At 40.7% G+C, this 24742-nt stretch overlaps 2 protein-coding genes and 1 long non-coding RNA gene across 7 annotated transcripts in view; 2 read left to right on the forward strand and 1 right to left on the reverse strand.

The window, feature by feature from the left end:
- SMC4 (structural maintenance of chromosomes 4) overlaps positions 1 to 11664 on the forward strand; it is a 33624-nt gene extending 21960 nt beyond the window's left edge. For both annotated transcript variants that reach the window (XM_027464720.3, XM_072042254.1), the window contains exons 9-24: positions 128 to 278; positions 1242 to 1406; positions 1628 to 1861; positions 2439 to 2624; positions 3459 to 3620; positions 4262 to 4487; positions 4586 to 4665; positions 4857 to 5009; positions 5157 to 5283; positions 6078 to 6267; positions 6595 to 6739; positions 7397 to 7570; positions 8199 to 8381; positions 9452 to 9684; positions 10362 to 10545; positions 11313 to 11664. In XM_027464720.3, the coding sequence (XP_027320521.2) occupies positions 128 to 278; positions 1242 to 1406; positions 1628 to 1861; positions 2439 to 2624; positions 3459 to 3620; positions 4262 to 4487; positions 4586 to 4665; positions 4857 to 5009; positions 5157 to 5283; positions 6078 to 6267; positions 6595 to 6739; positions 7397 to 7570; positions 8199 to 8381; positions 9452 to 9684; positions 10362 to 10545; positions 11313 to 11486 (2767 nt within the window). In that variant the 3' untranslated portion in view covers positions 11487 to 11664. The remainder of the gene's footprint in view (positions 1 to 127; positions 279 to 1241; positions 1407 to 1627; positions 1862 to 2438; positions 2625 to 3458; positions 3621 to 4261; positions 4488 to 4585; positions 4666 to 4856; positions 5010 to 5156; positions 5284 to 6077; positions 6268 to 6594; positions 6740 to 7396; positions 7571 to 8198; positions 8382 to 9451; positions 9685 to 10361; positions 10546 to 11312) is intronic.
- A 1867-nt stretch (positions 11665 to 13531) lies between these two features.
- Positions 13532 to 22844, reverse strand: TRIM59 (tripartite motif containing 59). 4 transcript variants are annotated; one of them, XM_013106930.4, is made up of 4 exons: positions 22780 to 22844; positions 19858 to 20020; positions 17840 to 17976; positions 13532 to 16831 (listed from the first exon to the last, which is right to left on the reverse strand). In XM_013106930.4, exon 4 carries the CDS (start codon positions 16826 to 16828, stop codon positions 15593 to 15595), a length of 1236 nt encoding a protein of 411 aa, XP_012962384.1. In that variant the 5' UTR covers positions 16829 to 16831; positions 17840 to 17976; positions 19858 to 20020; positions 22780 to 22844; the 3' UTR covers positions 13532 to 15592. The 4 variants fall into 4 exon arrangements, with proteins under 4 accessions (XP_012962384.1, XP_071898357.1, XP_027320522.1 ...); XM_072042256.1 differs by lacking the exon at positions 22780 to 22844 and adding an exon at positions 21305 to 21447; XM_027464721.3 differs by lacking the exons at positions 19858 to 20020; positions 22780 to 22844 and adding an exon at positions 19392 to 19531.
- LOC119717713 (uncharacterized) lies at positions 19525 to 22877 on the forward strand. Its single transcript, XR_011811266.1, has 3 exons — positions 19525 to 19680; positions 19998 to 20134; positions 21444 to 22877. It is a non-coding gene; the product is annotated as an uncharacterized lncRNA (long non-coding RNA).
- The last annotated feature ends 1865 nt before the right edge of the window (positions 22878 to 24742 follow it).

Consider the following 24742-nt stretch of genomic DNA (forward strand, 5'->3'; position numbering starts at 1 on the left):
GTTAGATACTGTTTTTTGCAAAAACTGACTAGTATTGTTTTAAATCCTGTGTGTTCACCAAGCCAAGCTCTACTGAAATTACATTTTTTTTTAAATACAGAGTAGATAATTCTTCTTTCCTTTCTAGGAAACTGAAAAAAATTACAACGTTTCTGGAGGAAAATAAAACAAAATTTACTGAATTGGACTTGCAGGATGTTAAAGTAAGGGAAAAATTAAAACATGCTAAAAGCAAGACTAAAAAATTGGAAAAGCAACTTCAAAAGGACAAAGAAAAGGTAGTGTGAGCTACAACTTGTTTTACTTAAAGAAATGTAATTGGTTGCTGTAGATAAGAACATCTTTGTGAAGCTGGGTAAAGGTAAACAAAGGACACCAATTCTACTTCATGCAGCAAAGAAAACCTAAAAATGTTTAAAATTTTTCAGCCAGATATTTTCTGTCATTTGGCAGCTGGGGTTTTTGTTTGCAAAACAAAACATTTTTTTCTTCTCTTTCCATAGTTAATTACATGAACTTAATGGATATATTTTATCATGTTGGCTGCTACTATTTGATTTAGATCTTGAATCACTAACTGATTCAAAACAAAGCCTTTTGAAAATAAGTATACAAGAATTAAGCTGTACTGATGTTCAAATACTTTTGTTCTTATGCATGAGGCTACAGCTTGGCTCTAGAAGTGAACAAACCTTGCAAGTAAAATCCAGGCCTCTCGCTAGAACCAAGATGCATCTAATCTTAAAAAAAAAAAAAATGTGATCTTCATTAATGTGGTACTGCCACACCATGCAGGCTGATTAAATTCAAAAGTCTTTGGGTTCTCTTAACCATATTCTTGCCCAGCGTGCCTCTGAAATGTTGAGAGAAGCTTGTCAGTACCTTTAAGGAATCTTCTTTTGAACCTACTCAGCTGTCCAAAAGAAGATAAGATGACTTGTAACTAGACGGAGAATATAGAAGCCTCAAGCATGGTGAAGATGAAGTAATAACGCAAGATGCATGCTGATTACTGGAGCAATCCACAGGATATGCATTTCATATATATATGGGGTTCTTCATCATGTCCTGATGCCATTTTCCCTTTTCAATCAGCAGTTAGAAATACCAGGCAGAGTCAGCCTATTGGGCCTCACGCTTCCTTTGGCTTCCACATAGAAATTGAAAGGCGAGGTTTAAAGATAAGGCAAAAGTGTTTTGTTTCAGTGGGAGAGAAAGTTAAAAATCTTTTCCTTCTTTAGGTAGAAGAACTGAAAAATGCATCCTCTAGTAGTGAAAAAAGTATCAGCGATGCAACATCCAAGAAAGAGCTTCTTGAAAAGGCAAAAATCGAAGAAGAAGAAAAACTCAAGCAGGTTATGAATAGCCTTAAGAAAGAAACAAAAGGAATTCAGGAAGAAAAAGAGGTTTGAACTGTTTTGACTTCGTATACTTACTGTATTACTCAAGTTTGGTATTAAATTCAGGTAGACTTGTTCTTCTATTTAACTAACAGTTTTCATATCTATTTTCTGCTACTAAAAAGAACATGCCTGTTTTCTCATCTTTTTTTTTTTTTCATAATAGTGTAATTGGCATAATAAATTCCACAGTTGTCTCTTTTGACTTGTACCGTTCATTTTTGCAGGCCAAAGAGAAGGAGCTTATGGAGTTTAATAAAACAGTGAATGAAGCACGTTCAAAGATGGACGTAGCACAGTCAGAGCTTGATATCTATCTCAGCCGTCACAACACTGCTGTGTCTCACTTAAATAAAGCAAAGGAGACTCTGACATCTGTCTGTGAAACTCTTAAAGAAAGGAAAGCTGCTATCAAAGACATATCTGCAAAATTACCCAAAGCTGAACAGGAATTAAAGGAGGTGAGCCCTAACTTTCTCATAGGTCATTTCTTTGAGTTATAATTCAGTGCTGTGATACACAAACCAAAGTCCTACTGTTTATTTTAGCAGTTATCATGGTGAAAATACATTTAAAACTTCCCCCAATAAAATAGCATTAAAAAATACGTTTAGATACTTAGTTAACAACTGAAGTTAAATCTCTACTTTCAAGTCTATTTTGCATTAAGAAAATGTTAATATTAAGTACGGGAAATTAAATTCTGTGCATCTCAGCAAGGAACTTGGTTTAAATATAATAATTATACATGGTGAGGTAAATAAATGGCTATGTTTTGGAGCCATTTGAATTTTACTTCTTACTCCACTGTCATTCCCCACAGAAAAAAATGCCGATACCTTGTTCTAAGCCCAATTAATTCATAAGCTGTTGTACCATGTCAAAATATATCAAATCCCAGCCATTAGCCATTCTTCTGGTTTTGCTACCTCTCCTTGTCAATAGCTGCTTTCATTGCTTACACAATCATGAATCTAAGTGTCCTTGAATACAGTAAGTTTTCTGATGCTAAGATAATGTCTTTCTTTTAACTGTTAGAAACAAAACAGGCTTGAGAAGCTGGGAAAAGATGAAACAGAAGTGAAGGATATTGTTCTAAATCTGCGTCAAAAAGTAGAAGAAGCCAAAAGTTCTTTAGCACAAAGTCGCAATCGAGGAAAAGTGCTCGAGGCTCTGCTTCAGCAGAAGAAGTCTGGAAATATTCGTGGAATACACGGAAGACTGGTAATTTTTAAAAGGCCATTACAAATTTAGTCATAAAATTTGTGGTGACAGAGTATTTTTTGTGTAAATAAGGAAAAGGTTGAATGCCTTAATTCTCTTATTAATTTGGACAGAGTTGCAAATCCTGTGGCCTTGGTATAAATTAAAAATAAAATATTGAAATTCACTATACTTGGGACTAAGGAAAGGCAGTGGCTATGAGAAAGCTTATGTTCAAGCCAAGTATACTAACAAAGTCATGTAACCTCCCCGTGCTTTGGTCCCGCTTTGTGCTTCTGCGTTGGGCTGTGATAATTAGGATCACCTGTACCAGAGAAGTGGAGTGGTGTTTTTATCTTTTGGTACCACAGAAGGTAGAATTAGTTGGTAACCATCCATTTGGTAAATGTCCCGTCCGACCTAGCTGACCAATGGTAGAACCATGCACAGAATACATGAAATGATTTTGTTAGGCCAGACTGCCTCGCTAAAATACTGGCATATAAAATTTACCTTTTTCTACAGACCGCAAATATGTGCTACCACATTGCTTTGCCAGACCTACCGCTTCTGAAGCTCTAAATATATGAATTTATCTTCTGGCATGGAAACAAGTACAGGAGAAATATAAAAGTAGCGTAGTAGTGTGGAGGAGAGGTCAGGTGTGATATTAATTTGCAAATTTTAACTAAGGTTTAAGTTCTTTGACAAAGAAAAAAAAAGTTTTATAGTTTGTTTTCGTCTCATTTCATTTTATGTAAAGTTTTGGTCTTATCTCTCAATACCAAGACAAAACTTTGATGCCAAGCTAATCAGAGTACTTCTGCTTCTCCCCTACCACCTCTCAATTATTAGGGAGACTTGGGAGCTATCGATGAAAAGTATGATGTTGCTATTTCGTCATCTTGTAGTGCCTTAGACTACATCGTTGTCGATACAATCGATGTTGCAGAGGAATGTGTGAAATTCTTAAAGAGAACAGGAATTGGAGTTGCCACATTTATAGCCTTGGACAAAGTAAGTATTGGTACTCTGGCAAAAGAAATGATGTTGCTGATTTACCCTACGGTGCACAGTGTTAATACTGTATATTGTAGATATATTATGTATTAATATGCATATGTATAAATATGACTTATATTGATATATTACACTGCTTATGTATTAATACACATAAAGGTAGAATATAAAAAAGGATGTTGGTACCTTAGAATATTGTACTAGCAAACAATAAAGTTTAATTGCAGAGAATTACCAAGCTTTTTTGATACCTACACGTGTACAACAAATATTTGGTGTGTCCTTCTAGTCTATTATATTTATTTCTGTATTTTATATATATATGTAATTTTTATATTCATTTTTTTCTTAAATTAGCAAACTTAATAATCCTAGTAATATGGTAACTGTAAACTATGAAACTTAAGCAACAAGTATGGCTAGCAAAGGGACAAATTATCAGTGAGTTTTTAATTATGCTGCAAGTAAGTAGAGATCCCTAAGGAAGGAAGCTTTACAGTTAATTACCGTTCTGAGAAGTATTGTTACACTTAACTAGAAAATGATTACAATTGCTTTAAAGCCTTAATGTACCTTACAAAAATGAAATGACTTCGTGATTTATCCTCTCACTCATTCGCTTACTTTTTTTGATGTAGATGGCTGTGTGGGAAAAAAATCTTAAAAAAATCCCAACCCCTGAAAATGCTCCTCGGTTGTTTGATCTGGTGAAAATAGAAGACGAGATCTTTCGCGTGGCTTTTTACTTCGCGTTACGTGATACCCTAGTAGTTAAGACCTTGGAAGAAGCTTCCAGAATAGCCTTCCAAAAAGATAAAAGGTGGAGGGTTGTAACATTGAAAGGGGAAGTCATTGAGCAATCAGGTATTTAAGTGCAAACTTATACTAAGATATTCAGTGCTTCATAGGAGATATCTATACAAAATTAGTACGCTAACTTCTTTTCCTCTTTATTACTTTAGGAACAATGACTGGTGGTGGAAATAAAGTAATAAAGGGCAGAATGGGCTCCGCGGTTATAATTGATGTTTCAGAAGAAGAGGTTAGTGCATAATCTTAATTAAAAGTGGAATATCTTCAAAGTTCCTTATGTTTTGGCAGTTTGTACGCATTTTCTCTTTGTCCTTTTAAATCTGTTTGAGATATTATAAGACTGTCTAGCACACGAATGAGAACATGCTGTGTTTCGTGGTGGTGACACAAGGCAAGTGATCACATCTCATTTTTGTGTAGATCGGCAGAATGGAAGCTCAACTGCAGAAGGATTCCAAACGAGCAGAACAGTGTGAAGAAGAGAAATTGCAGCTTGAGGAAGATGTACCAAAACTACGCTGGAATGTTCGGGAAATGAAAAATACTTTAGAAAAGTATACAGCGAGTATCCAGGTGAACAAGCTTCTTATTGAGGCACAATCTGGCTTCTCCATGCATGTGCAGGAGAACAGTTTCTCAGCCTCAAGTTAATACAGGCCTTGTCAGTATCAAAGATCTGTTTTAAAGCATGGGGTTCTAACACAGCTGTGTTTTCTGTAGAATTATTCTGAACAAGAGGTTCTTCTAAAAGGCCAACTTAAGGAACTTGAAGCAAACGTAATTGCTACTGCTCCGGACAAAAACAAACAGAAGGAATTGGAAAAAATCCTTGATGGTTACAAAAAAGGTACTTGTTGTGGAGAGAGGGATTATAAATAAAAAATGTAGTTATGATCCATTTAAATTATCCAAATAATAAATAGCTAATAGAGGAGCAAATGCTACGGCTTTGTTTGAGGTTATAAATATCTTCTTGAATATTTCTGCCATATGATGGAAAGTCACAAACCTGTGCAGTCCTCTGGAGAGGTTACCGCCCTCTGCCTTTGAAGGCTCTCTGCTTTTCTTCTTCTGTCCCCGAAGAAAATTATAAATCTGTAGCAAACTTACTGGGAGACTTTTCTTTTATTTAGTTTTCCCCTTAAAATACCACGGTGCCAGGTATCTTAATTTTTGAAAGCTGTTTAACTCACCAGGATAGTTTTGTTGAGTTGTAAGCAAAAGCTTGAAGGTGGAGTAGGCTATCGTACTATTCAGCATGAATTGGTCATACTAGTTACTGAACAGTAGTGACTAGTTCTTACAGTTTTGCCCCTTTGAGCATTTTAAAACAAAGAATGCAAAGAACGAGCTTGGAACATATTGCTGCTTCTGTATTATACATGTATTTAAGTAGCGTATGAACGTTATAGTGATGCTTTACACCAAAATGCTTTGGTGGTGTAACAGTTGTCAGAAGGATGGGTGTAGTATTTTTTGTTGCCCCATTAAAAATATATATTTTTTTTTTTGCAGTACAAAGAAACACGTACGTTTCTGAAAATATTAACACAGCAGAGCTTTGTGTTGCATGAACGTTGATGTATTGCAATAGCCTGGTGAGACAGCATAAAGACATTAACCCCGTTTTGTTTGTGACAGATTATGAGCATGTTGCTGAAAAAGCTGGTAAAATGGAAAGTGAAGTTAAAAGATTACATAAGCTCATAATTGATACCAGTAATCAAAAACTTAAAGTACACCAAGACAAACTTGATGAGATCAACAAAGAAATAGATGAACATACTTCAGCTATTACTAAAGCCCAAGTGGCAATCAAGAGCGCACAAAGGTATGGTAGATATCAATGTGTTCAATTTTAAAGCCTAGCAATTTTGTATAGCCACAAGTCATGTCTGGTTACCGTTAAATCTTTATCTTCATGGGGGAGATTTGTCAGGCCTCAGGAGAGGTGTGTTCACTTCTTTATGGCTAGAGGAAAACTGAGGGGAGGAGGTCATAAACTCTTTCTCTAAACTGACTGACCTCAAACAGACTATTTGTAACGTGTTGGGTTATGAACAGCTAGCGAACAAGTTTTCTATGATTGTGTTTCTGGATTATGTTATGCCATGTTTGCACTCATGTAAAGTATACAAACATCTTGGTATCCATTCAGAAACATGAAAAAATCTGAAGAGGCTGTTCTTCGCACTGAGAAGGAACTTGGAGATAACGAGAAAGAAATTAAAGACTTAACAGAAGAGCTGACTGTGCTAGAAGACAAAGCCACTGAGGTTATGAATGAGCGCAAGCAAGCTGAAGTAAGCATACTGTTTATTTGGTGTGTTTCTTCATAGAGAATGCACTCTGAAATAAATTGTAGATAGTATTTGTTGTGCCAAAGGTGTCCTAATTGCTGATGTCTGTTACACTTCATCCTGAGACATCCCAGGCAGCCTAGCCATATGGAAATGGGTTGGTTGCATTAGCTAATAGTTTCATTTAAAAAGCAATTTGAGCTTCAGACTTGATGACGCTGTCCTAATGCCTTTTTTTTAAGTTACTCTACTACTCATTCTCCAAAAATTCATATGGGATTTAAACAGCAAAGAATATTTTCTCTGTCCAACAATATATTGTGTGCATTCTTACAAAATGAATCGTTACTGAAAAATAATCATTAATGAAAGGTGATCTTTAAATAAAAAATAAAACAGTCCTAGTAAATGGTCTGATCTTCAGGTAAGGATTTGTTTAATCCAGATCTAGATTAAGAGCGTAATCTGTGGCATATTTTTACAAGTGGTGTTCCAGAATTCAGTGATCAGGTCAACCTAATTACAAGAGTGTATTTGGTTACATCAGTACTTAAGACTGTGGAGAGTAGGCTCTGTGAATAACACAGTGAAACCAAACCTGAGAAACTGGTAACACTTTACAGGCAACTGATTAATACCTTTCTTTTGTCATTTCTGTAGGAAGCACTGCCAGCAGTTCAGGAGGAGCATCGCGGTTTACTCCAGGAGATAGGTGCTATTCAAGAGGATGAATATGCACTTCAGAAGGAAGCTCTCAGTATAAAACTTAAAATTGAACAGATTAATGGTCATATTTCTACACACCAATCAAAGATTAAATACTGGCAAAAAGAGGTAAGGAAATTGTTTAGTTCAGAGAACTTGATCTATGAGATCCCAAAAGACTAATACGTTACCATGTAGTAGAAAACAGATAATTTAGGGAAAAAAAAAATTAGCTCATGATTTATTGGTGTTAGTTGGAATTTTGGAGATCATAAAGATACATTGTTATTGTATTGTGTCTCCTTCCTACTCCAAATTTAAATCTGATAGAGAAGGATCTAGACCAGCAGATGATCTTTCAGTGCCCTTTGTAGCCTTGTACATTTGAGGGTAGCTAGGGCAGCTATCACAGCAAGCAAAGGCAATTGAGGAAACTTCAATCTTGCACACACAAGGTATTAAATACACAGTTGTTAAAGTTCTGTGGAGTTAGGAGAGATGATCTTGTTATCTGCTACTGGTGCAATTACAGAGAAACATCACATTTCTAAGAATGATGTATATGATTTTCAGGAACACAACAACAGGGTGAAAGGATATTTTTTGTCTTTATTGCATCTTAAAGAGAATTAAGTGAAGAAACGTGGAATGTCTCGAAGGTTCACTATATACTAATACAGAAAATGTTATTGAAACGTGTTCATGCGATAACTGATGTGATCTTTAAAGTTTTCTTGAAACTGTTTTTGAATTTTAGATATCAAAATTATCACTGCACGCCATAGAAGATAAGCCACCTGAAGAACTTCCAGTGCTCAGTCAAGAAGAGCTTGAAGCTATCAAGGATCCAGATATTATCACTAATCAGATAGCTCTGCTGGAAGCTCAGTGTCATGAAATGAAACCAAACCTCAGTGCTATTGCAGAATACAAGAAGAAGGTAAGCTGAATTACTGTTGTGTAGTGGTAGGATTCGCCTTTTTGATACTGCACTGCCTGTCAGCGCAATAGCACGGCACACCCCTCCGCTAGGGCAAGGCTCTGTACGTGGCTTTATGTTTTCCGGGACGTAAATCTTGATATTAATGTAATTGCTGGTGCAGTACATGTGCATTTTTCTTCAGGTGACTGCACAGATGGATCTTGCACTTGACTTATGTGCAAAACTACGCTCCTTAGCTAAGTGAGAGAATGTGTATAAGCATACAAGGAAAATGCAGTCCTGTTCTTCACTTCCCTTCTGTTGCACCTGAAAACTAAAATGGAGCACTTGATTTTTTTTTTCTCCTCTGCATGCTGTGCTGTTGCTAGCATCCCAGCTAGTTGTTAGCTCATATTTAGCTACGTGTGAATGTTGCATCTAGGAGCTTACAATCTTGTATATTTGATGCCGTAGATGCTAGATGAAGACAACTTTCTTCTGTGAAAGTTTGTTTAGGTAAGAGTCAACTAGTTTTGAAGGGACTGTACTAAGACTTTTTTCTTATGATACTCACTTCAAGCTGCTGGACTGTTCAACAGATTTTTATTTTTTTTAAATGAAGATTTTCTATCAGCTCTCTAGAGCCATCTCACAAAAATGTAAACATCCTTATCGTTGCTGGCAATAAATATAAAGACAAAATAAGTTATTTTTAAAAGCAGAGCCAGAAGGATTTTAATGTTCCTGCAGAATGTTTGAGAGATGATCTACACCAGCTACACATAGTTTTTATGAGCAGAAAGTTCATGAGCTATAAGGTTACCTGAAGCACAGAGCTACTAAAATAGACACTCATTGTTTAATGAGGACTACAAGTTAATTAAATGACTGTAGGAGTCCATTTTAGAAGTGAACAAATAAAAAAGGGAGGGTTTGTTCTTGTCTATTTTTTTGTTTCAAAGTTGTTAGTCCTTCAGGGGAAAATGAGTTTTCAAATGATATTAAAAAGAAAAAAAAAACTTAAAATCTAAAATAGAGACAGTTTCTTTAACTGCACTTTTTTTTTTTTTTTTTTTTTTTTTTTACAGGAAGAGTTATACTTGAACCGTGTGGCTGAATTGGATGAAATAACCAACAAGAGAGACCAATTTAGACAAGCTTATGAAGATCTTCGGAAACAAAGGCTAAATGAATTTATGGCAGGATTTAACGTAATAACAAATAAACTGAAGGAAAACTACCAGATGCTTACTTTGGGAGGAGATGCTGAATTGGAACTTGTAGACAGTCTGGATCCCTTCTCCGAGGGAATCATGTTTAGGTTTGTCAAAATACTTGATAGTGCTGTAATTCTTTTGCTGTATTGCTTTTTTGACTTTCTTTAAAGTAAATTTTCTGTGGCCATCAGCAAACCAAGGTAGCCTTACTTCTTAGCAAGTACTGGAAGATGCTGACAGAAGCCAAAACTTTTTAGCATTATAAAATGAAGAGATTTGTTTTGCTTGGAGAAATAAGTAACTAGCAGCAGTTAGAAAGCTTTAACTTTGAAGTAATTTCCCAGATTTGTTAATTCCCAAGTCATTTAACTCTGCCTGGGGAATCATGTCAGTCATATGGGTAAGTGGGGATTGTTCTGTCATAAATGGTCCTAAGAGTACGTTCATTACATAATAGAATATCACTTTTGAAAGATAATTAAAAAGCAATTCTTAAGTGTCAGACCTCCCCCAGAGAATAGCTGAGTGCTACAACAGCTCAAGTTCAGACATCAGCTCTGACCACCCAGCTGTGTGAGCACCCTGAGAGCTACCTGTGGTGAACAGCTCACTGCCTCCCGGTTGTGGAGGACTGACCATCAAGCAGCTCATCCACAGTTTGTCTGGCTTCTTCAGATGTCTGTGTCTTCCACGAACTCCCTCCTGTCTTGACTTGCTTTTCATACAGCGCGTTTATTTTGATTGTGAACAGAAATAATGTCCAAACTATAACTTCTTTCAGTGTTCGGCCTCCAAAGAAAAGTTGGAAGAAGATATTTAACTTATCAGGAGGAGAGAAGACTCTAAGTTCACTGGCTCTAGTTTTTGCACTTCATCATTACAAGCCAACACCGCTTTATTTTATGGATGAGATTGATGCAGCACTTGACTTCAAAAACGTGTCTATTGTAGCATTTTACATCTATGTAAGTATTTAACTACTGTAGTCTATTTTTTCCAAAGATTTTTTCTTCTCTGCTCATAAATACAAAGTGGTATCACAATTACAAAGCAGACTGGTTTTGGGGACAGCCTAGAAGTGTCAAAGATTATGATGCAAGTATCGTTGAAGTGCTTCCCTGATTTTAAGTAGCTATCTGCAACTGTTAAACTTTGCTTCAACACTGCCTAATTGTCATACTTGTGATTTCACACTGCTACTCCTGGGTTCCTAAAGAAAAATGGTGGTTTTATTTTTAAAGCGCTACCTACCAAATCTAGGTGTTTTACTTGTTTGTGCCTTCGTGTCCCAGAACTACAGGCCTTCAAAGCTTGTCCTCTATCAAAGGGTAGGTGGAGATAGGTTTGTTTTCCTTTGCGTCCCTAAAACAGCCCTTGTTCAAGCTGTTCAGGTAAGTTAGTAAGGCCCACATTCAGTAAGCTTGGTGGGATTCACATTAAAACTGTGGTGAACATCTGAAAAACTTTATATTTAATTGACCTCACTTGAACAGGTCATGTTAAAGGGGAAAGCAGGGGAAGCTCGTGCTTAAGTCAGAAAGCCAAGCAAGCTAAGAGTATGTTGTGAGGTTCTGAGCAGTCATCAGCTGTAGATCTGTTAACGATCCTGTGACTGATCAGCGTAGTTATCACCAAGTAATTCCACAGCTCCTAAAACCTGCATACAGACACCATACAAGAACATGTAGCTTTCCGAAATCCTGTGAGCTAATGCAAATAACTTATTTTTCAGGAGCAAACAAAAAATGCACAATTTATCATCATCTCCCTGCGAAACAACATGTTTGAGATTGCAGACAGACTGATTGGAATATACAAGACTAACAATACCACAAAAAGTGTGGCAACCAACCCAAAAGTCATTGCATCTAAAGGACTGGCTGAACCTCCGCAGTGTTGTACGTAATATAGCTCCAATGTAGCATGAACAAAAAACTTCCCAGTGTCTATTTACATTCTTGTTGCTGCTCATTGTCTTTTCTAATAAACTTTTGTATATTGAGATTTTTTTCCTCTAGTTTTAAGGCTTCTATTTGAGCTTGTTAATAAAACCAGTCTCTAAATAAATTCCTTTATCGTTATTATACAGTCTATGGGGGTCTTAATTATATTAACTGATTAGAAAAAACAGACCTTTCTCTAATTACATACCTAGCTGCATTCTAATATTCCATGGGCAAGCTTTATGTCAATGCTTGGGTCACGCATGAAGTTATAAAGGCCTGGTTTTGTTTTTTTGTTTTTACTCTAAGTAAATTGTTTTTAAATGTCATCAAAGTCAGACCATACTTATGCAATATCATACATTGTATTATACTTATATATTTAATATCATATTATATTAATATAATCTAAAATCAAAGCTTTTTTTAAGTTTCAGTAAGTGAAGTCCATATATAAAATAATATTTATAGTATAAAGATGCAAGAGGGAAAGGACTTGCTTGGATTTCTAGCTGCTGTCGTAAAGCTGTGTGGTCTGGGAATTAGCCACTTGTAACTGTTTAGCAGTGAATTGACTCAGCTTCAAAGGCTCTTTAGTTATTTTCATCTCCCTGCAGTTACACAGAACAACTCTTCCTGCTTTCCCTTGGCCCAACAAACCGGCTGCAGCCATGCTGGGCACTGTCAGTTACTAACCCTACAGTAACTCACCTGTTGCTCTTACCATCATTTCACAAAGGGCTGAACGATTCCCAGTGCGGAGGCAAGGTTGTGTAAATCCTCACCCTCCTGCTGTTGCTCACCCAGCTGTTACAGGAAGTTTTCCATACTCGGCGTCAGCGCTTCAGTTTATGCTGTGCTTTGAGTCAGAGCTGTTTTGTACTTCAAGTACTGGAGCTCTGTGTTTCACTCCACAAGTCAGGCCAGTACCTGGCATCTTTTCACTAATAACCGATCCCTGAACTAAACGTGGCTCATGCGTTGGGATGAGATTCTTCACTGCTGTGTGTCAGCAACTCCTTTGGTCAGAAAACAATTGCACATTACGTGCTACTTGAGGTCACTTCAGTTAGTCAGCAGGGCTTAGCCAACTATTTGCTATCGCCTTAATAATTAACCACTGATGTGCTTATAAAATGGCTGTCAGTAGAAAAGCTTGCTAAGCACAGTTCTAGAACGATGGTTTGTTTTTTCTGTGCTTAGTCCTTGATTACATTTCCATCTCTTTGCCATTTTCATACTAAGCAAGCTTAACAAGCCTGAGTTAGGTTATCCTGGGTTTTGTTGTCCTGGGCCTGACCAGGGAAGTGGCGCACCCAGTGAAATACTATGTGAAATCACAGAGCAGCAACAATGAAGTGCACAACAGCAGAAGACAAAAACACAAGGCATTTCCTACCCATCCTAACACCAGCCATGCACACTGTGCAGTTCTGAGGTTTTTCTCCCCATCTCAAGCTGACTCTAGAACACCTTGAAGTACAGCTCGAGGCTCAATTTATGGTTTCAGTTTGCTTTCAGTTCTCACTATCTACTCCTGCATTAAGTAGCAGTCACTTAACCTTCCCCAGGGTGAATTGGTGTTGGCCACAGCAGTAATTGCTGCGTGACGCCCCTGCCCTTACCCCAGCCCGCGAGCTCCTCTGCCAAATTTTGGCCCCGTCCTTTAGAGAAGGGGTGGGCAGCTGGCACCCAGCCACAGTGACCCCACCACCCCATCGGGCAGAACTGAAAGGGGCCCATGCTGGACAACGCAAAACAACACCAAATCTGCATCAAGCAACTAAAGGGCCTGCTGCTTCAGGGACCCTTCACCACATCTGAACTACAAAAAATGGGGCAAGTGGAAGAAAACGAAGCAGACCCAGCACCGCCGCATACCCTTGTTCTTGCTCCAACGACAGCTGCTGCTCCTGTCGCGTGGCTCCAGCTCAGCCCCATGCACCAGCTCTGTTTAGGATTAGAGGGAGACTCTGTACAGCAAAGAAATCAAGGTGTTAACCATCCCTAATATAAGAATACATTTTATTTGTATGTAAATTTATTAAAATATATGGTACATAAGTACAAGTACTAAATGTTTCAATCAGTGATAAAAGCATCTTATAAATTCGTGTTGTCTGGAAAAATAAAATTTCATTATAAACTTTCCATAAGGTTTTTTTTAAAAGTTAGGAAAATAAAGGACAGGAAGGTAAGTCAAAAAATAAGCCTCGTGGTAGGCATACAGTTAGCACCAGGATTTCAGAGACTTACGTTCCAGATGACAGCCTTCTAGCAGGACTTCAAGGAAAAACAAACAGCCTGAGTCCAAAGTGTCACCAGGAAATTAACGTGCCACTTTATCCAGTCCCAGATACACCTACGCACTATTTCAAAATCCGACCAGTGGTATCACTGGGATTTGACTTTGTAACGCTATAAATCCAAATTACAGAAGCGGAAATTATAGAACCGGGCAGAGGCCCACTCCTCTGGAGCACTGCTTGGTCACACCTTTCAGTCAGATCCACACAACAGAAACCGCAAGCTGCAGAGAAGGGTGCTGCACAATAGCCCTTCGGTTACGCTTCATGCTTTAGCAATGCAGCAACAGGAGGACATCAATATTCTTCAGACTTCGTTTAGGCTTAAGAAACACACCAGCACCACGTCAGGCACCTGAACTGGCTCTCACCTCGCTGCAGGCAGTGGCAGCAGCTGCTATTTCGCAGGAGCCCCCACCAGTGTCTGCTGGATGCAACGTGCAAGTCTGGGTTTGCGCACGGGTTTTAACATGTCACGTAGCAAGAGGCCACTCCCAGAACTAATCACTATTTAAACAACTCATATGTTTTTAAATAATAATAAATAAAGCACCCAAGGAATGCTGCTATGCTAAAATATACTGTTATGTTTATGAAGTCAAAATTAGGCATATAAAGAGCCCATTTTTGGTTTTTATAAAATCATTAGTTCACTGTAAACTTCTGTGTTCTGCTGTTCTAACGGCAGCGCTTAAAGGCTGCTTGATCACAGCTGACTCAGTAATAACTGAAGGTCAAGGGCTGCTGCCATTGTGAATTTGTCTACTGAGCACAGCTTCGTACCTCTTCAAACGAAGAAAAGCGTGGTAGTGATTATTTGATTGCAGAACAAAATGCTGTCATTTTTTCTTCTAGGTCAAGGTAAAGACCTCCATTATTTGTGCTGAAAGCCTGAAAATTTACTCATTTTCAAGTTGTTTAAGGGCTCTTGACATTTGAAATCCTTGTACCACCAATTTCAAAGGGAGTTTTGCTACTTACTGCAATATGTATCTATTTTCACTGCATATTCTTTCAGCAACAACTCAAGGCTCGTTCTAGGAAGTGGTGCAAATTCCCCGTTAGACTAAATAAATACCTGATCTGTGCGTAGCTGGCACTAAACTCTGCATGCAATGCGTTACCACGAGTACTGCCGCTACTGCTCTGTAAACTGGAGATAACAATTCAAAAGAGATTAAAAAAACAACAGATTATAAAAAAGGATGAAATCATGTCACTAGTAACCAGCAACATCCAAAATGAGGTCCATTACTATATGATTTAGAGAATCAGGTATGTCAGTTAAATTACCGTTAGAAAGAGGTCAATAAAACACTAAATGCAAGCTTTACGTATGCCAGAGCTAGTAACCGACTGACCTGTCTAGGACCAGCCACTTTGCAGCCTGAGGTGCTTTTTTTAAACTTTCAATGTTGCAGTGTATTTATTAAAAACATAATTAGATTATGTTACCACTAAAAAATGTAGAGGTTTTGAGTTTTTACAATCAGGTGGCTGCCTATAGCTTTCTTACGCAGACATTGCTTCTGCCTAGCTTCCAGTTTTACCAACCACCTACCTACTTGCTGTGTGAGCAGATTAACTCTTAGTTAAATGAGAAGATTTATAACCAAAAAGACATGTTCAATGAAAAACTTATAAAGAAAAAGGAAGAACATGGAAAAGAAATAAAAAGCGTAGAGTTTTAACGACCCGGCTATTAAGTAGAAACTTCAATTAAAAATAAATCTTGGGGATTCCTGCAGTAAGTTCTAATTCAATCATTGAAATAGCCAAAGAGGAACAATCATCCCTAAAAACTTCACCGTAAGATTAAATTTATGGCACAGTGCATCCACTATAGTCTGCAAATGAGCACAAAAACCTTGATAAATAGAGTGCAAGAATTCTGAAATGTAAGTGGGAACAGTTTCAATTCCAAATGATGACACCAGTTTGGAAAATGCAAACAGAGCTATCGCTGCTATTACAAAAAGAAGAATGACTGCTAGAGAATTTACAGCTGGGGGGAGTTCTTCAGATTTTCCTCTTTCTTTTTGCTTGCTTTTGATCTGTAATTTCCTTTTTGGAATCAGTTTTATCTTTGGAGTAAGGATCTTGTTGATCTGACCAATTTCGGTGTTGGACCACACATCCTTCAACAGGTGCCCAACCCTGGGGTAGATCTCGACAGGTTTAACATCCGGCAGCTGCTTCTCTTTCAAAGCTTTTAGCCGTTGGTACACCCCATCCACCTTCTCAAGAAAAACAAGTGGGGACTCTTCTTTCTGAATAGATGTGTTCAGTGACATTAATTCAAGCTGTTCTTCCCTCATTTTTTTTAAATTCTCAATGAGAGGATCATATTCTTCCAAAACCTGCCTGTTGATTTCATCCAGTGCAGAGAGCAGAGCTTGTTTTTTATTCTCCAATGTCTCGCTAAGTTTCTTAAAGTACAGAACCACTACTTTTTTATCATCTTGAATGACGCTTTCACACTGGGATTTCTGTTCTTTCAGCTTTTCAATGAGCAAATATACATCAGCCCAGTGTTTATCAGTCAGCTGCTCGAGAATTTTTCCAGAAGACTGCTTCTCTTTTAGGTAGGCACTGTAAAGGTCGTCTATGGGATGCCCGTTGTGTTTTCCTATTGTAAGGCAATGCCCACACACCATTTTTTTATCCAAAAGGCAGTAAACGTTCAGCGGCTGCCTATAATGCTCACTGCAAGTTGCAACATCAGAGTGATCTTCCTGACGGTATTTCTCAATAATAGCTTTCAGTGCAAAGTTGATCGGCAGCGATTCAGTGCCAGAGTCAGGAATCTCAACAACGCTCCTACAGTTTGGGCACTTCAGAAGAATTCTCAGGGGTCTCCAAATGGAAAAGTTGCCTGACAGATCAAGGACACCCTCCAGACAATTTCTACAGAATGTATGGGAACAAGGCAGAACACGGGGATCTGAAAACAGGCTGTAGCAGATGGAGCACGTTAACTCTTCCTCAAAGTGATGCATGTCCTACAGAAGAAAAAGAGAAAACCATTTAAACTCTTTTTACAATCCTTTAAAATTGTCTTATTAACCTAAAGGCCTCAATGTGAAATTTAATAACCAGTAGCCTAACCTACACTGGCATTTTCATTGCCAAGGGGAAAAAAGATGAAAAAAAAAATAAGTGATTGATTGTTTAAAGAGCTAAGCTAATGATCTTCACATAGGTGAACACTGTCTACTCACATATTTCCAACTTCTGCCTTAAAAAGCCAGAAAAAGCAACTAATCTAACATACTGGCTACATAAGCTTTTTTTATTATTATTAATTACAGTAGGAAATATATTTAAATGTATATATTGATAGAGTCATTGTGAATCTTAGGACAGTTACTTCAACTTAACTAACTTTTTAGGTTTTGCTCATGGTTAGAAAAAAAAAAAAGAATCCTTAGCAAGTACCCTCATTCCTTAGTTTCTTCCATAGATGTGTAATTAACACAACTTAAAAAAACCCTCTATGTCTAATGCCACTTCTTCCCCCACTTAAATCTAGGGCTGTAAGTTTCCTTCAAACAAACTGTTACAGGAGGGAAATTTTCTTTACAAACGTAACGTCTACATTATTTGATCCACATAAAGGGCAAGATAAAATTAATCTTCAAAAAATGGTTTTAATTACAAAGTACCTGCCTGCTACCAGAGAAGTGAAGGAGCCAATTTCAGGCTTTCCTTAGCACTCTCACAAACCACCTCCAGGCTCTGAAAAGCAAGCAGCTGCTGGCGGGGCAGCACGGCCCTAACGGAGGCACGCATCGCAGCACGGCTGCTGGAGCTGAGGCAGGAGCGAGTCCAAGTCAGGCCAGCCCCGAGGCCTGCGCGACTCCGCTGCCCTTCAGGCCCCCTTCCTCCCCTTCCAGGCCGCCCGGGTGGGAGCTGCCGCGCTGTGCAGCGCTGCTGTCCCCAACCGCTCTGGCCAGGCAGAGGCCGGGCTTCTCCTGCCCGGTTATTCAGAAGATTCAGAAAACCATTACCCTGATTGCCAGCAGTGATCCTCGCTGTGGGTGCCCTGTATTGTTTCCGTTTGTTCCAGATGATTACTCAGCAGCTGTACTGGGGAGGCAGAAGGTAGAAGTGCCTAAATCACTGGCAGCAGGGTGGAGAAAATAGCCTGCATGTGAACAACAGGGAAATGAGTTAGTAGATGGTTATCAGATACGGAGCTGCTGGGAATGCCAAGGAAAAAAGATAAGGATGACCTAACACCAGAGCTAAGCAAAGAATGAGGAAGAAAAGTTTCCCAGTGAAAGAAAGAGAAGGCAGGAAGCTCATAAACACTTTTCTGTACCAAGCAGGTATTTTCTTTAAACACTCCAAACAACTCTGGTAGCAAATACACACGTGTACGTAGGCATTTATACTAGGAGAGTCATTCAGCGTAAGCAAATCACAAACTGGAAGACATTACAAAAACTCAAAGAGTGCCAGTAACACGCCAGGTTTCAGAAATCTCCTAACAGAAGGCCTGCTTCGTGGCATTTTATCCTCTTCTAATGAATGATACTATAGATGAGATGAAAGCATGGAATGCAGCATACCTGCTACAGCTACGTTTCAAAAATTAACTAGTCTGATGTTCTTTGAACAGACTTAATTTTTTTTTTTCTTTCCCAGCACAGCTTTCATTTAAGCAGGCCAAAGTAACAGAGCGCGTCCACTGACAGCTCTGCATTCCTGACCTAGAGAGCCAGACAGCCTTCATCTCGTTAATTATGCAAGCCATTGTTTAGAAACAGCTCTATCTGGAACCCAGCCTCTCCAGCGGTTAGGTGGACAAATAAGCAATCGCTTTACAATAAAAGGCAGCTGTGACAAGCTGACAGACCCCGTTTGGCTCCGGAGGGTTTTAAAAGATGAGTTTGGCAGCAGGTTACAGCCGAGCCAAGCCCTGGAGGTGTTACAGGAGAACCTGGGGCAGAGCTGGGTGCTGCTGGGCTCCCTGCACTCTGCCAGGGAGGGGAAGGGACCGGGAAGGGACCTGGGGCCTCACAGCTCAGCCAAACCAGCCCCATAAACCCCCGAGCTGTAGGGGACCGTGAAGTCCTGTACCACCAGCACAAGAACCCAAGTAAGAAGTGAAGCGACACACGGCCAGCGTCCCCCACTTCCAGGCTGCTGTCACAGTAGAGGCTGACAGAACTCACCCCGGGACACAGAGGCCGGGTCGCAGCTCCAGCACCCGCAGGCGGCGCCCCCCGAGCAGCTCCCGGCTCCGCTGCCTGACCACGGGCCCGGCCCCAGCGGCCCCGGGCTCGGCACCTCCCTCCCGCCCCTCACGCCACGAGCACCCCGCGCCCCGTCACAGCCCCGTCCCCACACAGGGGCTCAGCCCGCCCTTCTCCTCCCTGAGGGGTGAAGCGGGGAGGGGTCGCACCCGCCGAGCCCCCTCCTTTACGTTACTCCCCTCGGTTACCACACGAAGCCCTCCTCGCTGCCCTGCCCGGCTCCTCCGCCCCCCTCAGAGCCCCCCAGTCCCTTCAGAGCCCCCTCAGTTCCCTCAGAGCCCCCCCGGTCCCCTCCGCTCACCGCCGCCGGCCCGGCCCCGCCGCTCCCCTCAGCGCCCCGAGCCGCGCATGCGCCCGGGCGGCGGCGCCCAACGGCTCCGGGCTGCGCCGTTCGAATGGCAACGGGCGGGAACGGCCCCTAACGGCCGGTAACGGTCCCTAACGGTCCCCAATGGTCCCCCCCCCCCCGTGTGGGGGGCTCTGGGCAGAGAGGGAGCGGGCCCCGGGGCGGCTGACGGGGACTCGGCTCCCCTGCCGGCTGGGGCGGCGCCTCAGAGGGTTTGGGGCTGGGTGCAAGGTGCAAACCGGAGGTAATTTGTGATTAAGAAGTCATCTAAAAATGGTAATTTGTGATTAAGAAGTCATCTGGAGTTAAAATATATACATACATATATACATACACTATATACGTGACTGAATTTTCAAGGTTGAGGGGAAGAAATGTGTAGGGCAAGAAGCAGGAGGGGGGCTAAGCAGGCACAACCCACCTGAGGTCATCATCAGCAGTGATGAAAGCCGAGGCATTAATGAAAAGGGAAACAGCTCGGCATCCAGCCCTGCTTTCCTTGTCCACGCCTTTGTGTCAGTGTTGCAATCGGTGCTTTACCACACCCCTTTGTCTTCGCAGTATGGGATAAATCCACGCTGAAGCTGGAAAAAGAGAGAGAAGTCCTCTGACATCTGCTTCAGGAAGGCCAGGAACAGACCTTTGGCAAGTACTAACCAGAGAAATACAAAATAAACAAATAATAATAAAAAAAGGAGGTAAGTATTAAGGTTCAGTTTAATGTTAGGCTTGTTTACCTACCTTAGCTCCTAAAGGCAGTGAAGGTACTTTAAGTGAAGCAAAACTGCCACTGTGGTCCCTTTAAAGACTGCCAAAATGGGCAGTCATAATGAAGACTGTACTTTGTCTTCTCCTTGAGCAAAACCAGAGATTGCAGTAGAAAGTGAAAGGATTAGGATTACTGGTACTGACAGTGTTTTACTGCCTGCCATCTGTTACACTGGTAAATCAATTAAAGTACCCAATGTGTAGACTTTTCATACTCCAGAATATTCCATGCTTATTCACAATCCATTGGACTACACTAAACCAAAATGGTAAAGGTGTTCTCAGGTGTGACTTCTAAAGAGCATCTGAAAAGGAATCCCTTTAACGTTGTAATGTAAATCATACTACGTCATTATTCAAAAGTTACCCAAACATCTGTCTTAAAACTGGCATTTAGAGGACGTTACATAAATATCTGGGAAACATCTGGAATTGTGTTTGGAATAATAGAAATACCATACTATAATGAATTAACCATCATGCTTTAGCAGATAGGCATGCAGTTTATAATCCTACGTTTAGCTGTAATTAGTCTTTGTGGAGGGAAATTCATTATGATAATACGAGCCTTAAATTAATTCTGATGTTAGTTACACCACTTCAGTATCCAATATCCAACAGTTAACTTCTTTGTATCCTATCATGTAGAATTATTCACTATTTTCACCTTGAGTAGTGCTTTCTGTCACTGTAGCGCTTTCTGTCACTACTTGTGGAAGTATAAAGGCTGTCATCCACGCGCAACCAGCTCGAAAGGAAAAAGGCTCTAAGAAAGTATACATTTTCAAGTTTTCATATTGCTTCATGGGGTTTATTACAAAAACTCTTGGCTGGTGATTATTTCTGCTACCTGAATCTAATTAGTTTTTAATACATGTTCCTTGTGGTAATGCCTTTGCCTACTCTGGCTTTCCACGCAGTCCCCACAGAAGGTAGGTTGCTCTTATTTTCATTCCAACAGCAAATGGGGAAGGATTAAAAATATACCGCTTTTATTCCCCTCTCGGAGACAAAGGGGAACAAAATACACAAATATTTTAGTGACACTCTGCTAATTTGGATGACTTAATACGAATATCATGTGCGATTTGAAGTGTTACCTGGCAGCTCCAGTTGCTTCTGAGTATGCCTGACATAGGGCCTGGGTTTACAGCATCCCTGGGCATATATCACGAGGGTTTTCTCTCAAGGCACAGCACTTGATCTCGACAGGACTAACTGCTTTTCTCTCTTTTTCAGCACTGTGCTTTTCCTGGTGTTCTTGCCTGCTCCACCACCCAGACTGGCTGAGGCAGGGCCGCCCACAGGCCCATCTCTGGGGGGCAGGACGTGGCCATGCTCCCCTCTTCTGAGCCGCTGCCCCGCTCCACGGAAGTGGCGATGTGTCCCCTGTACCTGCACGGCAAGAAAGGCAAAAGGCGAAGGGGCAGCTTGGAGGCAGCTGTAGTCCAGAGCTTAGCCCTGGGGATAATATGCACGACTGCAGCCTACCCCAGCTGGGTTGTGGTCAGAAGGGGCTCGCTCCATTCCGTGCTGGGCATTATCTGTGTCCTTAATCAAATAGAACCCTCTTCCAACTGCCACTTCGTGGGCCGTGCAGGACTCGCCTTTATGAGCTTGACAGCTCTCTGCTACCTGCTGGCCCTCCTCAGCAGCTGCGGGGCCATGCTGCTCGACATCCTGGGGCTGAAGCTGAGCAGGATGACTGCCCCTTTCCTGCACGGCCTCGTTGTCCTGTTCACTGCCATCGCAGTGGTCTCATCCTGTGGTCTCTGGGTGTTGACGAGGCACAACCTCCGCACCGCTCAGCACCCACAGCTCTTAGGCCACTCCGTGGTCTTTGGCCCCAGCTTCTACTTCTGTCTCCTTGCTTGTGCCCTAGCAGTCGTCGCAACTGGCTGCAGCTACACCGCCTGGGCACACGCTGATCTTTCTATGATCGTCTGCCTCACCGGCACCAGTCGGCAGCGGTCACACCTGGTCCCTGTGGATGAGTACAGCAGCGCTACCAACATACAATGCTTTGAGACCGGCCTACCCCTGGCCGCATGCGTTGCCTTCCTCCAGAAGGAAACCGAGTCCCAAGCAGAACAAGGTCTGCCCTACAAGCTAGAAGGTGCTGAACCCCCAGCAGAGGAAGGTGCCGACCTCACCCACGAGGAAAGCAGCATCCAGCTAGAGGAAGGTCTGACCCCCGAACAAGGTAATACATGCCCAGATGTCACCGAGGATCCCCATCCTACAAAAGAAAACTGACTCCAGAATGGAAGAGGTAATTCCCCCCAAACAGGAAAGACAACATGGGAGAAAGAAATTTCCATTTAGTAGAGGAAAAGGCTAAATGACACAGGCAAGAGCTCCTCTCTTCACAGAGGTACTGACTACATTGCCTTCTGAGATCTGCCCACTCAACTATCCAGACACTATGCAGTAATATATTTATCCAACCCTTATGCACCAGATTTTTTCCATAAAATTCTTGCTTTGCCATGAGAGGGACTTAAGATGCTGTAAAACAAAGCCTTCCTTTAAAAAAAAAAAAAATGGTTTGGAGAAGCATTAGGTTATTCCTTACTTGAAAATAGAAGTAAAATGTCTTGAAATCTTCCAAAAGAAGACATCCTTCCCAGAAGAGATGCAGTACTGCAAAATGAGATGAAAAAAAAGTCAAAATGCTTAATTCTAAAATAAGAAATAATTTAGTTATAAAATTTCCAAAATATGAGATATGGTTCTTCAAATAATTAGTTCAGTTTACGTTTGTTTGCCTTAGATTTGTAGAACTGAAATAGTGAAGATTAAAGCAGCAGGATTTTGTTACGCTGGCTTTATTTCCATATGGGGGCAATTTTGCATATTGGTCTTGTTACAGTAGGATTGTATTTTATATATTTGTTTTGCAAATAAATGTTTTTCTTATTGTTCAAACATAGTATTATTTTTTCCTCAAACTGTGTTGCTTCATTTCATATTCCACTTGGCTATTCCGCATGTCCTAAAGTAGAATTGTTTTTAAAACATTCCTTTGGTTCCTTCACATGCCCAGACCATTCCCAGGAACAGACCAAGAGGATGCTACAAGACTGCAGGTGCATGGTACATTTTTTCCTATCACACTTGGCATGAGATAAAATATGATCAATCCAGTGCTGGTGCTAGTTGTTGCTTTCCTACTTTGCCATGTAAATAACCAGTACATCTGACAGCACTAGTTTCATAAGGATTTGGGGGTAAACTGCCAGAACTGCTGCCCACAGGTCCCCTTTACTTTTTACCACCTTACAGTCTCATCCTTTTAAGGCAGAAGACTGTCTTTGTTGAAATCACCAGGTGCCCCTAGCAGTTTCAGCAGGTAGGCCAGTCTGCAGGATCACTCAGGTGACCTCGCACCACATCGTCATGCCAGATGGGTCATTACTGAACCACCTGATGTGGGTTTGTCCAGATAATGATAGCTCATTTCACAGGAAGTCAGAGATGAACCTCCACACAGAATACGAGCACTCACTAACTGGTCACTGAGAGATCTGTAATCTACTTCCTATTACAGAAATATCTTAAATATTTTATTTACCATTTGAACGAGAAAAATATTAAGCTAAATATACAAATCTTTACATCCAAAAGTTTCTTCTGCCCTTCCCTCTGATGTACAGAGGAGGCTGCAACCACACAGATGTCCTGTTGCTAGCATTACATTAACTACATCACAGTGCAAATCTTTGCAAATTAAATTTAGGGAACAAGTTGTATCTTTGAGCAGAATTCTGCATCTGACAAATTGCTGTGAAGACAATGGGCCACTGCTCTATCTGCACAGCTGGCAATCTGCAACGTGCTAGTGCCAGAGCCACTGTGAAAGCATTAACCTGAGACAGCCCCCTTCTAACCGTGTTAGTAGCATCTGCTGCAGTAACAACCTGCTAGAGAACGTTTCTGTGACCTAAATTGGATGAAATATGAAAATTTAACAAAGTTTTGAAGCTGAATAGTTAGGAAAAAATAGATATCCCACAAGTCCACAACCATAAAACAGGCATAGCAACACGGGCAGCATTTGACTCAGCACAAATCAAGTCATCTGGAAAATACTTCTCTTAGGGGGCAAACCACTGAAGTCTGTATTTCTGTATTTACACAATACTAAAAGATGTTCATGGGGCAAAATGCACACAAACAGCAGCTGAAAGATGAAAACGATAAGAACAAGTGATATAGTTGGAGAAAACACAACACTCAGCAAGGAAACGCTTCTGCAGGCCTAGGATACAGCCAAGCTGCACCCTGAGGCTTTGGTTCCACCACAGAAGCCTAATTTTGCTGGCTACCACACTCCTTGTTCGCTACAAGTCAGTACTGTCAAAGGCAGCAGAACACCAGGTATCAGCTGCATAGTCTGAAGGGGTCCAAAGGTGTCAGAGTGACAGTTTAAATGAGAAAGAAGCAAACTGGGCATGTAGCTATGGAAAAAAAAAAAAAAAAAAGGAAGTTTGTAAGTAGGGGAGTAACCGCACATAAGAGATGGAGCAAAAGTTTAC

Source organism: Anas platyrhynchos, chromosome 9 (genome assembly GCF_047663525.1).
Source record: "Anas platyrhynchos isolate ZD024472 breed Pekin duck chromosome 9, IASCAAS_PekinDuck_T2T, whole genome shotgun sequence".
Classification (NCBI taxonomy): Eukaryota; Metazoa; Chordata; class Aves; order Anseriformes; family Anatidae; genus Anas; species Anas platyrhynchos.

Coding starts and splice junctions, on each gene's coding strand:
- TRIM59 (XM_013106930.4), bottom strand. CDS start 16,828: ATGCATCACTTTGAGGAAGAGTTAACGTGCTCCATCTGCTACAGCCTG.